Source organism: Oryctolagus cuniculus, chromosome 3, assembly GCF_051225735.1.
Source record: "Oryctolagus cuniculus isolate XC-2025 breed Fujian yellow rabbit chromosome 3, ASM5122573v1, whole genome shotgun sequence".
Classification (NCBI taxonomy): domain Eukaryota; kingdom Metazoa; phylum Chordata; class Mammalia; order Lagomorpha; family Leporidae; genus Oryctolagus; species Oryctolagus cuniculus.
The window spans coordinates 93,246,885-93,260,072 of NC_142869.1; the positions used below are offsets into that span (position 1 = coordinate 93,246,885).

Here is a 13,188-nt window from a genome sequence, read left to right on the forward strand (position 1 = left end):
GCCTGGCAAGAAGGAGAAGCAGGCTTTAGCAACAAAGGGAACTAGAAGGCAAAGTGGTTTGTTGGATGTAATTTATAATGAGGCCAGTAGCGGTTACCTTCTCTCGTTTTTTCTAATTTAGGAAAGGTATACAGCAGAAATAGGCACAGAAAGAAGTCCAATGTAATAAAACAAGTTCTGGGTACAGGGCTGGTCAGATCTAGGATCTGTCTTTACCTCTGCCAAGAACTTAGTATATAACTTGGGCCATCTAACTCAGTGTCTCTGAACTTTGGCTTCCTCATCTCTAAATTGACAAGCCTGGTGCACTAAGGCTGAAGCCTTCAGGGAAGGCTCTTGGTTGATCTACTCAGCTCTGAATTTTCTTAGAACTTCCCCCTTCTCCTCCCCAGCCTGTCAATCCCCTCCCTCCTCACAATGCTGGGGTCCTGGACAGCACATGCATCCTGGACACAGCTAACTGGGACAGGGGCACCAACTCTAGGCTGTACCAGTGAGCCCCTTGCCAAGGGTTGTGAAACTGGCAATAAGGGCATATGGAGCTGGAGCTGCTGTTTTGCCCCTTCTCTCCCAAATAAAATAAAGATGGTCTGGAATCAGAGAAAGAAGACAAGAGGGCAGGAAAGCAGGGCCTGTGGTCAGTCAGTAGGAAGCTTCTTTTAGGGGGTAATGTTCAGGAATTAGATCATGATCATGATTGCAAAATGTGGAGCATATAGTAAAACCCACCAAACTGTATATTTTAAAGAGATTAATTTTACAGTGTGTGAATTATATCTCGATTTGTTTAAAAAAAAAGTTTTAAAAAAGAAAAAGGCAGGGATTAGATGCCCACTCTCTACCTGCCACCTCGATTCTCTAGCTTATAACAACGTCCTCTTGTTCAAACTATAGCTTTCAGTCATTTCAAAGGAATTCTAATGAACATACTCCAAATACCACATTGTATGATTTAATAGCTACAGTTAGAGTAAAAATCTGTCTCAACTCAAATTTAAGCCAAAATTGAGGTTTTGGTGTAAAACAAAAAGGAGAAAAAGGAAGAGGAGAATTTCCTTTCCAAACATGGCTGAGTGTGCTCCTCAAAACACTGGTCTGTAGACCCTAGGAGTGGGGGTGGGGTGGGATATGTGTCCACAGGGAAATGCGTCCCAGTACATGTCCCCTTTGCAGGGATGCATTATATAACAGCAGATACAAACCTGTGAGATGCAAACCTGCGAGAAATTTATCATGTTCAGTAAAGCTTTTTTTCCTAGTTTATTTGACCACATAAACCTTTCTTCTCATGGTTCACCTATTAATAAAAGGCATTTCTGATAGGTTTCCCTGTTTGCTGGCATACAAGTCCTTGTAGTAATTTTTGATGATTCTTTTTATTTCTGTGGTGTCTGTTGTTATGTTTCCTTTTTCATCTCTGATTTTATTGATTTGGGTCTTATCTCTTCTTTTTTTAGTTAGTTGGGCCAATGGGGTGTCAATTTTGTTTATTTTTTCAAAAAACCAGCTCAAAACCACAATAAAGTTTCACCTCACCCCGGTTAGAATGGCTCACATTCAGAAATCTACCAACAACGGATGCTGGCGAGGATGTGGGGAAAAGGGGACACTAACCCACTGTTGGTGGGAATGCAAACTGGTTAAGCCACTATGGAATTCAGTCTGGAGATTCCTCAGAAACCTGAATATAACCCTACCATACAACCCAGCCATACCACTCCTTGGAATTTACCCAAAGGAAATTAAATTGACAAACAAACAAGCTGTCTGCACATTAATGTTTATTGCAGCTCAATTCACAACAGCTAAGACCTGGAACCAACCCAAATGCCCATCAACAGTAGACTGGATAAAGAAATTATGGGACATGTACTCTATAGAATACTATACAATGAAATCCGATCATTTGCAACAAAATGTAGGAATCTGGAAAACATTATGCTGAGTGAATTAAGCCAGTCCCAAAGGGACAAATATCATATGTTCTCCCTGATCGGCGACAACTAACTGAGCACCAAAGGGGAAACCTGTTGAAGTGAAATGGACACTATGAGAAACAGTGACTTGATCAGCTGTTGTGCTGACTGTTGATGTACAATGTAATACTTTATCCCTTTTAGTATTTTTTTTGTTCTAGAACTATTGGTTGAACTCTGTAATTAACACACAATTATTCTTAGGTGTTTAAATTTTAACTGAAAAGTGATCCCTGTTAAATATAAGAGTGGGAATAAGAGAGGGAGGAGATGTATAATTTGGGACATGTTCAATCGGACTTGCGCCAAATGGTGGAGTTAGAAACGTGCCAGGGGATTCCAATATAATCCCATCAAGGTGGCATGTACCAATGCCATCTCACTAGTCCAACTGATCAATTTCAGTTCACAATTGATCACACTGATAGGTCTAAGAGTCAAAAGGGATCACATAAACAAGACTAGTGTCTGCTAATACTAACTGATAGAATCAAAAAGGAGAGAACGATCCAACATGGGAAGTGAGATACACAGCAGACTCATAGAATGGCAGATGTCCTAAATAGCACTCTGGCCTCAGAATCAGCCCTTAAAGCATTCGGATCTGGCTGAAGAGCCCATGGGAGTATTTCAGGCATGGAAAGCCAAGACACTCTGGGAAAAAAAAAAAGAAGACCTACATGAAAGATCTCTGTGAGATCCCAGTGTAAAGAACGGGGCCATCAAAGGAGGTACCTTTCTCTGAAGGGAGGAGAGAACTTCCACTTTGACTATGACCCTATCGGAATAAGATCGAAGTCGGCGAACTCGAAAGGCTGCCATAGCCTTGGCAACTCATGACTAGAGCCTAGGGAGATTACTGACGCCATAAACAAGAGTGTCAATTTGTTAAGTCAACAAAAGGAGTCACTGTGTACTTACTTCTCATGTGAGATCTGTCTTTAATGTGTTGTCCAATGTGAAGTAATGCTATAACTAGTACTGAAACAGTATTTTACACTTTGTGTTTCTGTGTGGGTGCAAACTGATGAAATCTTTACTGAATATATACTAAATCAATCTTCTGTATATAAAGATAATTGAAAATGGATCTTGATGTGAATGGAATGGGAGAGGGAGCGGGAGATGGAAGGGGTGCGAGTGGGAAGGAAGTTATGGGGGGGAAAGCCATTGTAATCCATAAACTGTACTTTGGAAATTTATATTTACTAAATAAAAGTTAAAAAAAAAAAAGGCATTGTATTCCATGGAACATAACTTGGAGAATGTTGTCCTAGCCCAAACTCAGACACATTGCCATCATGTTTACAGAAATCCACAGGGTAAAGGTAGACTTCAAGCAACTATCAAGATCCTGAAGAGGGTTTGACTTTCTTATCTTGCTATTTCAAACAAATCATTCAGACGGCCAAGTGCTAGCTTGAGTCATTAAGTAGTACAGAGCACTCTGCTATCCCAGGAATGTCATTTACCTTAGACAAGAGTGAGAAACACAATGGCAGGGTCCAATTTCTTCTCCAGAGGCTCAGTCAAGGGCACTTACCTTGATGTGAAACTCCAGGTTCTCATCCATGGAGTAGATATGGTCAAAGATGTCGTGTGCAATCCTGGGGATGATCCCCATGAGCTGAGGGTCATGAAGCTTTCCCTAGTGAGTGAAAGATACAAACACAGGCAGTTAAAGGGTGCCAGGAAACATGGGTGAGAGAGAGAGCAGGGGCCATTCTTGGGTTTCTTCAACAGAACTCTGGAATACAGGGTATTCTGTGCCCAGGCGTGGGCTGTCAGCTGCCCTGGGGATTTATCGTGGTGCCAGCAGGCCACAAATTGGTTGGAATAACAATACTGTTGGTCTTTCTTTACCCAGCAGGGGAGCATTTGTTCTGTCACCTTCTGAGGTCCCACAATATTCCCTCTCACTGCCTTTCAGTGCAGCAAATCAGTGTGTCGTGCAGTAGGAATGAGGCCATATGGGTTTGCTTTTTGAATATGTACAGATTGGCTGGAAGCTACAAGTCCAGGTAAATCTATCACCTTTAAAGGAATCACCCTAGGGGCTGGTGTTGTGGCGTAACATATTAAACCAATGCCTGCAACGGCCTGAATCCCAAATGGGTACCTGCTCAACTCCTGGCTGCCCCATTTCTGACCCAGCTCCCCGCTAATGTGCCTGAGAAAAACAGCAGAAGACAGCCCAAGTGCTTGGGCTCCTGCACCCATGTGGAAGACCTGGAAGAAGCTCCTGGTTCCTGGCTTCAGCCTGGCCCAGCACTGGCTGTTATAGCCATTTGGAAAGTGAACCAGCAGATGGAAAATCTCTGTCTCTCCCTCTGTAACTGACTTTCAAATAAATAAATACGTCTTTAAAAAAATTATCTTGAAAACCAACAGTCAAAACTTCATGAATGTCATTCCCTCCTCAGAAGTTCCTAAGAACTTTATGCTTGAAACACCTGCAATATTGTTTTACAGACTAATCAAGGCAACCTGTTACATTGGTTTCTTTTGAAAATCTCTCACTGCTATTTCAGGCATGGAAAGCCAAAACACTCTGGAAAACACACACACACACACACACACACACACACACAAAACCTAAATGAAAGATCTCCGCGAGTGAGATCCCAGTAGAAAGAACAGGTCATCAAAAAAGGAGGTACCTTTCTCTGAAGGGAGAACTTCCACTCTGACTACGACCTACGACTTTGTCTAAATATGATCAGAGTCAGTGAACTCAAAAGGCTTCCATAGCCTTGGCAACTCATGACAAGAGCCTAGGGTGATTACTGATGCCATAAACAAGAGTGTCAATTTGTTAAGTCAACAACAGGAGTCACTGTGCACTTACCCCTCATGTAGGATCTCTGTCCTTAATGTGCTGTACATTGTGATTTAATGCTATAACTAGTACTCAAACAGTATTTTTCACTTTGTGTTTCTATGTGGGTGCAAACGGTTGAAGTCTTTACTTAATATATGCTAAACTGATCTTCTGTATATAAAGAGAATTGAAAATGAATCTTGATGTGAATGGAAGGGGAGAGGGAGTGGGAAAGTGGAGGGTTGCGGGTGGGAGGGAAGTTATGGGGGGGGGAGCCATTGTAATCCATAAGCTGTACTTTGGAAATTTATATTCATTAAATAAAAGTCAAAAAAAAAAAAAAAAGAAAGAAAGAAAATCTCTCACTGCCATCTGAAATGTTCCGAGCAGTTTTTTGGCTGTTTCTAATATGAAAAAGATATGCTCATATTATTTTCCACCCTTTTTTGTCCACTTCTATCTCTTACATAAGGGGTGGAGGTATGAATGAATTCTTTCACTTCAACTGCTACGAAATCCAGCTCTAAGGGCCAGAATCAGCCTTCCCTGAGGACTCTGGAAAAGCGATGCCGCAGGCTCCGACTCCAGTTCCCCCACCAGAGCCCTAGACCTACGGAGAGCAGCCGCCTTACCAGAGCCCTAGCACCAGAGCTTCCAGAGAACCTTGTCAGCCCAAGTCACGTGAGCGCTCAGGTTCTCTCCTCGTGCTGAACAACCCAGCCATGCACAAACACACATCAGCAGTCTCAAGTGACAGCTGCACACCCAGAGAAGTTTCCAGACCTTTAGAATGCGAGGAAATGCCAGGAATAACCGGAACTGAAGAGAAGCACAAAACCCAGTTGGGTTTGGCCTTCTAGGGCCACACATTACTTTTACAATTCTGACCATATCCTCGTTCCAAATCCGCCCAGGTCCTCTTTTTTTCTATGTAGCTCCACCACACAGCACTTCTCTGAAAGTGACTTGCAAGCTAACATTTGAATTACCAAAGGCAAAAACTCCTATGAATGCCAACACAGGCCACAAATAACACCTGGCATCCTGGCATGGGGCCAGCACTGTTGCATAACTGCTGTCATCCCATATGGGCACAGGTTCGAGTCCCAGCTGCTACAATTCCCATTCAGCTCCCTGCTAATGCTCCTGAGAAAACAGCAGAAGATGGTCCAAGTACATGTGCCCCTGCACCCATGCGGGAGACCTAGAAGAATCTCTTGGTTCCTGGCTTTGGATCAGCCCAGCTTCAGCTGTTGCAGCCATTTGGGGAGTGAATCAACAGATAGAAGATTTCTCTGCATCTCTCTTTCTTTTTCTCTCTCCCTCTCTCTCTCTGCAGGTCTGCATTTCAAATAAATAAATCTTTAAAAAAGAAAACACCAGGCATTACAAATCCTCTGTGGCATACCTGGGTCCTGACTTCCCATTCTGTTAAAAGCAAGAGAAAAGCTGAATTCAGCTATATCTGGCCCCTGACAAAGCTCTCTTTCCTGGGAGCACCCTCACCTTTGAAGAATTCTAACCTGGAGTGTTACTGTTGGTTTTTGGTTTGACTGTCTGCTCCCAGGAGACAAAGATGGCTAATGCATATGTAATCCCCTGCCACTTAGGAGACTTACTACAGTATTTAGTCATAGAATTATTTTAAACTTTAAGTTCAATTGGAAATAAAAAGTGCTTAGTGACACAGGAAGGGCTCAACACATGGCAGCATTGTGTCATTCCGTTGACAGCAGGCTCCCATTAAGCAACAGTTGGAGCTTATTGATCTGAAGGGCCAGAAACACATTTCCATCCCCGAACACTGGTATGTATTGTAGGAAACAGCACCCAGTGACTGAGGCCGAGTCTCAGGCTGCCATAAACATGGATCCAGTCAGACAATGGCCCCAGTGCTCTCAACAATGGAGACTGCAGGCAGAAATGATATCGATGAAGAAATACACCTCATGCAGCCAACTACAAGAATTCCCTCTCCAAGATGCACAGGGCTCTTCCATCTTCCCATAATGCTTCAGCTTCTCCTCACGACCCACAGCCACAGAGGAATGACTGGCAATGCCCAAATCATCCACACCTGACTCAACTCTGGTCACCTACACTTCCCCTTTTGACAGATTCCTCATCCAACTGCTTCCAGGCATCTCCAAGTACTGACAGCCCTTTGCTTGCCCTTGTCAGGCACAGTCACAAGGCAGAACCAGGAAAGAACCTGGAGCACTCTACTTTGTCTCCCTGAAGCCCTCACCCCAAATCACATGAGAGGGAAGGGAGTGTTCCCATAAGAATATCCCCATCCCTGTGGGGACAGAAACAACACCCAGATCCACCACGCTTGATCTGGCTCATATACCCAAGAATGGTAGAGCCTTTATGCCCAGAGCCTGAGCCTGCTACAACCATCTGCAGCTGTGTGTGTGTGTGTGTGCGGCAGGTGTCTGCATGGTGTGTGTATGGTGTCTGTGTGGGGTACATGTGTGTATGGGGCGTGTGCTTGTCTATGATGTGTGTGTGTGTGTGGCATGTGTGTGTGTGTCCTTTGGTGTGTGGGGTATGTGCATATATGGGGTATGTGTGTGGTCTGTGGTGCGTGCGTGTGAGGTATGCGTGTATGAGAGAGAACCCTGAGTCTGAAAGGTCTTCACAGCTTCTCTGCTAATTGCTTTGTAAATCAGATGCACAGACAGATAACCCACACTCAGCTCAGGGAATAAAAAGTGGCAAGGAAGCCACAAGCTACGGAAATTCAGAGAACAGAGAAGGCTCTTCCAGTTAGGGTAACGAGGGGAGGCTTCCTGGAGGGCCACCCTATCCTCAGGGCAGAGAGATGTAGACAGAGAAGGTGAGCTGGGAGAGGGGGAGCATGGGGACCCGGAGTCTTCCCACCTGCATGGAGAATGGGGAAGAACCAGAGGAACAGAGGAACGTACTGCTTCAGCGTCTAGACCTCCAGAAAGCACACAGGAGAAACAGTTTACAATTGCATCCTGTGTAATTCTTTCAAAACCTTTTCCTATTGCATGTGACCTAGGAGCAGGTGCGGAACAAGGAATAAGACCCTTTGTTCCAGCCGCTGCTGTATCCGGGCCCTCCAGAGCAGGCCAGTCTCCTGAAACACTGCAGCCCTCACCATCCAAGTGCCTGTTCCAAATCCCTCGGCAGGGCGGCTCGTGCCAGGAAGCCTGCTGCATTCAGATGGCTTCGAGCTGTCTCTCTGGGCAGAAGAAAGAGCACAGGTGGTCTCCAACTATCTATATCCATGTGCAAAGCGATCCACACAGGAAGGCCAAGGGCTAAGAGAAACTCTTTCCAGCATCTTACACTGACCACAGGGACAGGATGCAGCAAGCACCCCAGAGCCTTCCTCGGTGCCAACCCTGGGAAGGGGCTGCACCAGCCTGGTCCTTATCAAGCTGAGCGCCAATGCCATCCAGTGATTTCTATTTTTACTGAAAATCCACCTTCAGCTCTGCACCATGAGAAGATATCCTTTCTGATTTTACATAGGCCAATCTATTTATTTTCCTCAAGAGCAGGTAATGGAATCGCCACTGGATGTCAGACCCAAAATAGGGAATTAAAATGAAAACCAACTTTAAAATGTGACAGCCCTGTCCTACTGGGGAGTTCACATGCCCTTCTGACAGCCAGTGAAAGACCACAAAGCATCATTCCACACAGCTAAAATCCTCCTCGCAAAGGATGCACACTATGGGGCTTTTCTGATTTCTTTGCATTCCCGGTCCTGGATTCCTTGGTCTCCCACAGTCTGCATGGCTGCAGCTGGGGGTTCTTACTTTCCCTGCTTTCTTCTTACAACATCCCCTATCTTTTCTCCAGTCTATGATCGCCCAACAGAAAGAACCAGGTCCAGCACAGAGGGTAGCAGGTGTAGGGAATGACTCCCATCCAGACCAACCCTTCTTTCCAACTGTGGGCAGCAGTGTGTGACCCTCAGAAGTCACAAAAGAGAAAAGGCAACTCATCAACCTTTGAAAACTGGCAGAGATGAAGAAACAGAATTTAGGTTACCAAAGATGAGACCTGAACAGAATCCAGGTTCCTGCAGATTCCCACAAGTGCTCTGGGGCAGGCACTAGGACACATATTAGTTCTAAAGAGCTTGCATTGGGGCAGGCATTGGGGCACAGTGGGTTAAGCCAGTTTGGCATGTATATGTTGGAACCATAGGTTTAGTCCCAGCTACTCTGCTTCTGATCCAGTTCCCTGTTAATGTGCCTGAGAAGGCAATGGAGGATGGTCCAGGTACTTGGGCCCCTGCCACCCATGTGGGAACCTTCATGGAGTTTCTGGTTCCTGGCTTCAGCCTGGCCCAGCCCCAGCTGTCGCAGCCATTTGTGAAGTGAACTAGTAGATGGAAAGCATCAAGATCTCTCTCTCTCTCTCTCTCTCTCCCTCTCTCTCAATCCTTTACCACCCCCATACTCCCTCCCATTACTCTGCCTTTCAAATACATAAATAACAAATACACCTTTAAAAAAAAAAGGCTGGCATTGCTCTTTGCCACCACTTACACCCGTCTATTCTTCCCCAAAGTATGACTTGACCCTGGGAATCACATCTCCCTTGATGTGTCACGGGTTAAAACTTCTAACATCAGCAAATACCTTATATTTCTCAGAGATGTATTAATCCCTAAGCGTAAAAGATCATCCATGTGTGCATTCCCTAAGAGTTTGAGTAATTTTAAATATTGAGGCTTTTTTCCCTTTGTCTTGCACATACTCCAATAATTTTTCAAAAACCTCAAAACTGAATCATTCCCTCAAGAGACGCCACACTTCTCTTTCTCCTGTGCCTTCTCACTTAGCAGGAGTTTTTGGCCCCAGTGACTAGAGTAAGGGGGACTCAAGAAGTGTGTAGCTACAATTTTTCTAGGGCCACAAGGGCCCAGGGCCTGAGGCCCAGGGAGACAGGAAGGTGTTGGACAGGCACATTAGGAGGAGGGGGACAGCAGGGCCCAGTTTCCCAGATGTCCCGAGGCAGGGCGTGAGAGGCGCAGCTGGGCTCCCATGGCTCAGGTGTCAGGGACCAGTCCTGCCAGTGAAGAAGAGGTGGCAAATAAACCTCACGCCTCTTTCATCTTCATGGTCTCTGGTCCACTTTGTTTTCAGCAAACCAAGCGAAAAGCTGGGAAGTGAGCTCCCCCTGCCATGTGCCCCACACTGCAAATTGCTGCGAGCAGGACACGAGCACCCTGAGGATGTCGGCCTGTGCCTTTGAAATCTCCCCTCTTCAAAAGAAATGATTCATCAGCTGGTGCGACTGCAGCAGCTCCGTGAGGCTCCCAGGAGGAATGCTAAGTGAACAAACCTTAGCTCAGAGTAGGAAAACGTCCTCCTACCCTGCTGCTTGTGAGCGCGAGCCCCAGTCTTCCTGTGTGCTGTTTCTCACAACAATCTCTCACCTATCAGGTGGGCCCAGGCTTCAGTCTAAGCAGCAGCCAGCCCTGAAGGCCTTCAAGGAGACTGTGGTGCAAAGCAGGGAAAGAGGAGGTACAAGGGGCCAATCTATCTGCAGAGCTGTCTCTCTGGGAAGACAGCCTGAAGCCACACAGCTCCACTGCCCACAATGGGACTAGGTTCACACCTACCAATGCCTCAAGGCACCAAGCATGTCAGCTAATGACAGGATGCTGAATATAAGCTCATATCCACTCCCAGTATGCATGAAGTGGATTGGAGTCCATTGGAGAGCCGGCCTCAGAAGCATAGGCTGGCCACGGCCACCACACCTGACACACAAACACCTGATCCAAGCGGGCATTTGGCACAGCTATTAAGTTGCCAATTGGGACATCCACATGCCCTATGAGAGTACCCAGGTTCAATTCTTGGCTCCTCTCTCTGGTCCTGTTCCGGTTTCCTGCTAATGCCCACCCTGGGAGGCAGCAGGCCATGGCCTCCGGACTTGGTAGCTGCCATTCACATAGGAGAACTGGATTGAGTTCCATGTTCCTACTTTGGCTTGGCCTAGCCCTGCTGTTGCAGGCATTTGGGGAGTGAACCAGCAGATGGGATAGCTCTCTCTATCCCTCTGCCTTTCAAATAAACAAATATTTTTTAAGCCAAAAAGCCAACACTTTATTGAGCCTCCCTAATATGAGAGCTGCTATTCCATGCACAAGAAATGTTAATGCATATGATCGGTCTTCAAAAAGTTCATGGATAATGCATACCATTAAAAAAAAAACTATGCAGGGCTGGCATTGTGGCATATCAGCTTAACCCACCACCTGCGACACTGGCATCCCACATGGGCACTGGTTCGAGTCCCAGCTGCTTCATTTCCAATCCAGCTCCCTGCTGGTGGCCTAGAAAGGGCAGTGGAAGATGGCCCAGGTGCTTGGACCCCTGCTACCCATGTGGGAGACCCAGAAATACTCTAGGCTCCCAGCTTCAGCATGGCACAGCCCCAGCCGTTGTGGCCATTTAGGGAGTGAACCAGTAAATGGAGGATCTCTCTCTGTCTCTCCATCTCTCTGTAGCTCTGACTTTCAGATAAATAAATGAATCTAAAACAAACAAACAAAAACAAACAAACAAACAAACAAACAAAAAAACATGTAACTGTAACAACAAAATAACTTTGCCTTCTAATTCCATTTTCTGCAAACTTTTCAAAGTACCCTATTATGGTGAAATTCACCAAGTGTGGCTAGATCTCTGGAATGTTCATCCTAAGATGGAAAATTAGAATTGAATGAAATCATTCCATTGTAAACACTTGACTGCAACTTTTTAAAAACCTGCTGTGCAAGTCAAACAAAAATGTGTCTGTGGGCTGAATGTGGTCCACAAGCCGAGTTCTTGAAATCTCTGACCTATGGTTTTTTTATTCTAGGAAGACTTCCATCCCCAGAGGCCCTTGTCAGGGTGAGTAATTGTCGCAGCAGGCTCTCTCAGCAGGTTGGGGCTGGAGCCTATAAGGACACTCACCCCACTGTTTCGCTTAGTGATGGTTATTATGAATGGAATTCACTATTACTATTTTGACAGCGCTATCAACAAAGGATTTTGTAAATATTGAGCTCCTGAGACTTCATTACTCACTGAATTTTAAAGCTCCTCGAAGACATAATTGACTGAAGATAACCGTCTCTATTGCCCGGTTAAAGCCACCACATGCACCTCTGTTCAACCACATGAGACTGGCCCAGCACCTGCCATCTTACCTCCATGGTATGGGTTTTTCCTGATGAAGTCTGCCCATATGCAAAAATTGTCCCATTATAACCTTCAAGGACATCTGTGAATGAGAAAAAAAAAAAAAATGTGTTTAATGAACTCATTGATGCTGGTGTTGGTTGCAGCACATTTGAAAATTACATTTTCCAAATGATCCATCTCACGTTTCAGACAAATGATATATTTCAGCACCATGTGCATTGTATGTGAAACTGTGAGATAAGAGCAGAAATGAAGGACTCCACTGTTCCACAAATGGAAAGAAATGGACTCACATTTCTACAGGAAGTTTGGAAGAAGGAGGAGGCACTCTCTCTCCCAGCAACCTCAAAATTCAGATGGAGACATAGGGCAGAAAACTTTTGTTTTGGCAGAAGAATATCTGCATTTTCTTCCATAAGTTGATTTCTTGAGCTCAGTTAGGGAGGGGCAGACACATTATCTGTAACCAAAGTGTCTGCAGTGAGGTCTGGAGTAGAAATTCTTGCCTGCAGATTTGATCTGCATCAGTTTACACCCTGGCCCACAACAGCTGCTTGGGGAGGCGACTCATGAAGACCCCACCGGACCCCAGAACACACTGGCCTCCAGCTGGGGCAGGAGTGAGGCCCCTGGCTCTGTAAACCGAGCCCCACGGTGACAATCCAATCGGCCTGGAAACCAGCCGGGGTCCTGACTTGGACTTAATGCATCTGTGTTTTCGGTGGCTGTGCTAGGAACTGGCCTGGGCCCCTCGGCACCGGGAACTGCTTTTAATTACACAATGAGCACACTGTCTGAACCCCTTCACCACCACCAAAGCAGGCCGGACTCCGTTTTGTACAGGAATGAGGGGAGGCGTGGAGGAGGCTGCTTTTTGCTGAAGAGCTGGAGATCATCTGGGAATTCCTTCAAAGCAGCAGAGGCAATTAAAGTATATTCCCTCCTGCCTTCCTCCTCCCCCCACACAAACATCACTGAAGGAGAACAATGGGTAATGAGTATCCTGGACCTGCCGCCATGGTGCAGGAGGGGAGCGAGCCTTCCTGCGCACAGGGATGGCGGGGTGGCAGGGCAGGGAGGAGAACCCTACGCCAGGGGGACCTCTTCAGGGCCTACAGAAGCCAGGCAGGCAGGCCTCTCTGTGTCCTTCAGGCCCTGAACAGATTGGGGCTGGGAGGGGGGATGGGCTCTGCCTCTGTTG

General features: G+C 46.0%; 1 protein-coding gene across 1 annotated transcript in view; it reads right to left on the reverse strand.

Moving 5' to 3' along the window:
* Positions 1-13,188, reverse strand: part of KIF5C (kinesin family member 5C) — a 183,937-nt gene that overhangs the window by 102,267 nt on the left and 68,482 nt on the right. Inside the window, exons 3-4 of the mRNA XM_017342839.4 lie at positions 11,993-12,066; positions 3,520-3,624 (exon numbers count right to left, since the gene is read on the reverse strand). Coding sequence (XP_017198328.1) covers positions 3,520-3,624; positions 11,993-12,066 — 179 coding nt within the window. The remainder of the gene's footprint in view (positions 1-3,519; positions 3,625-11,992; positions 12,067-13,188) is intronic.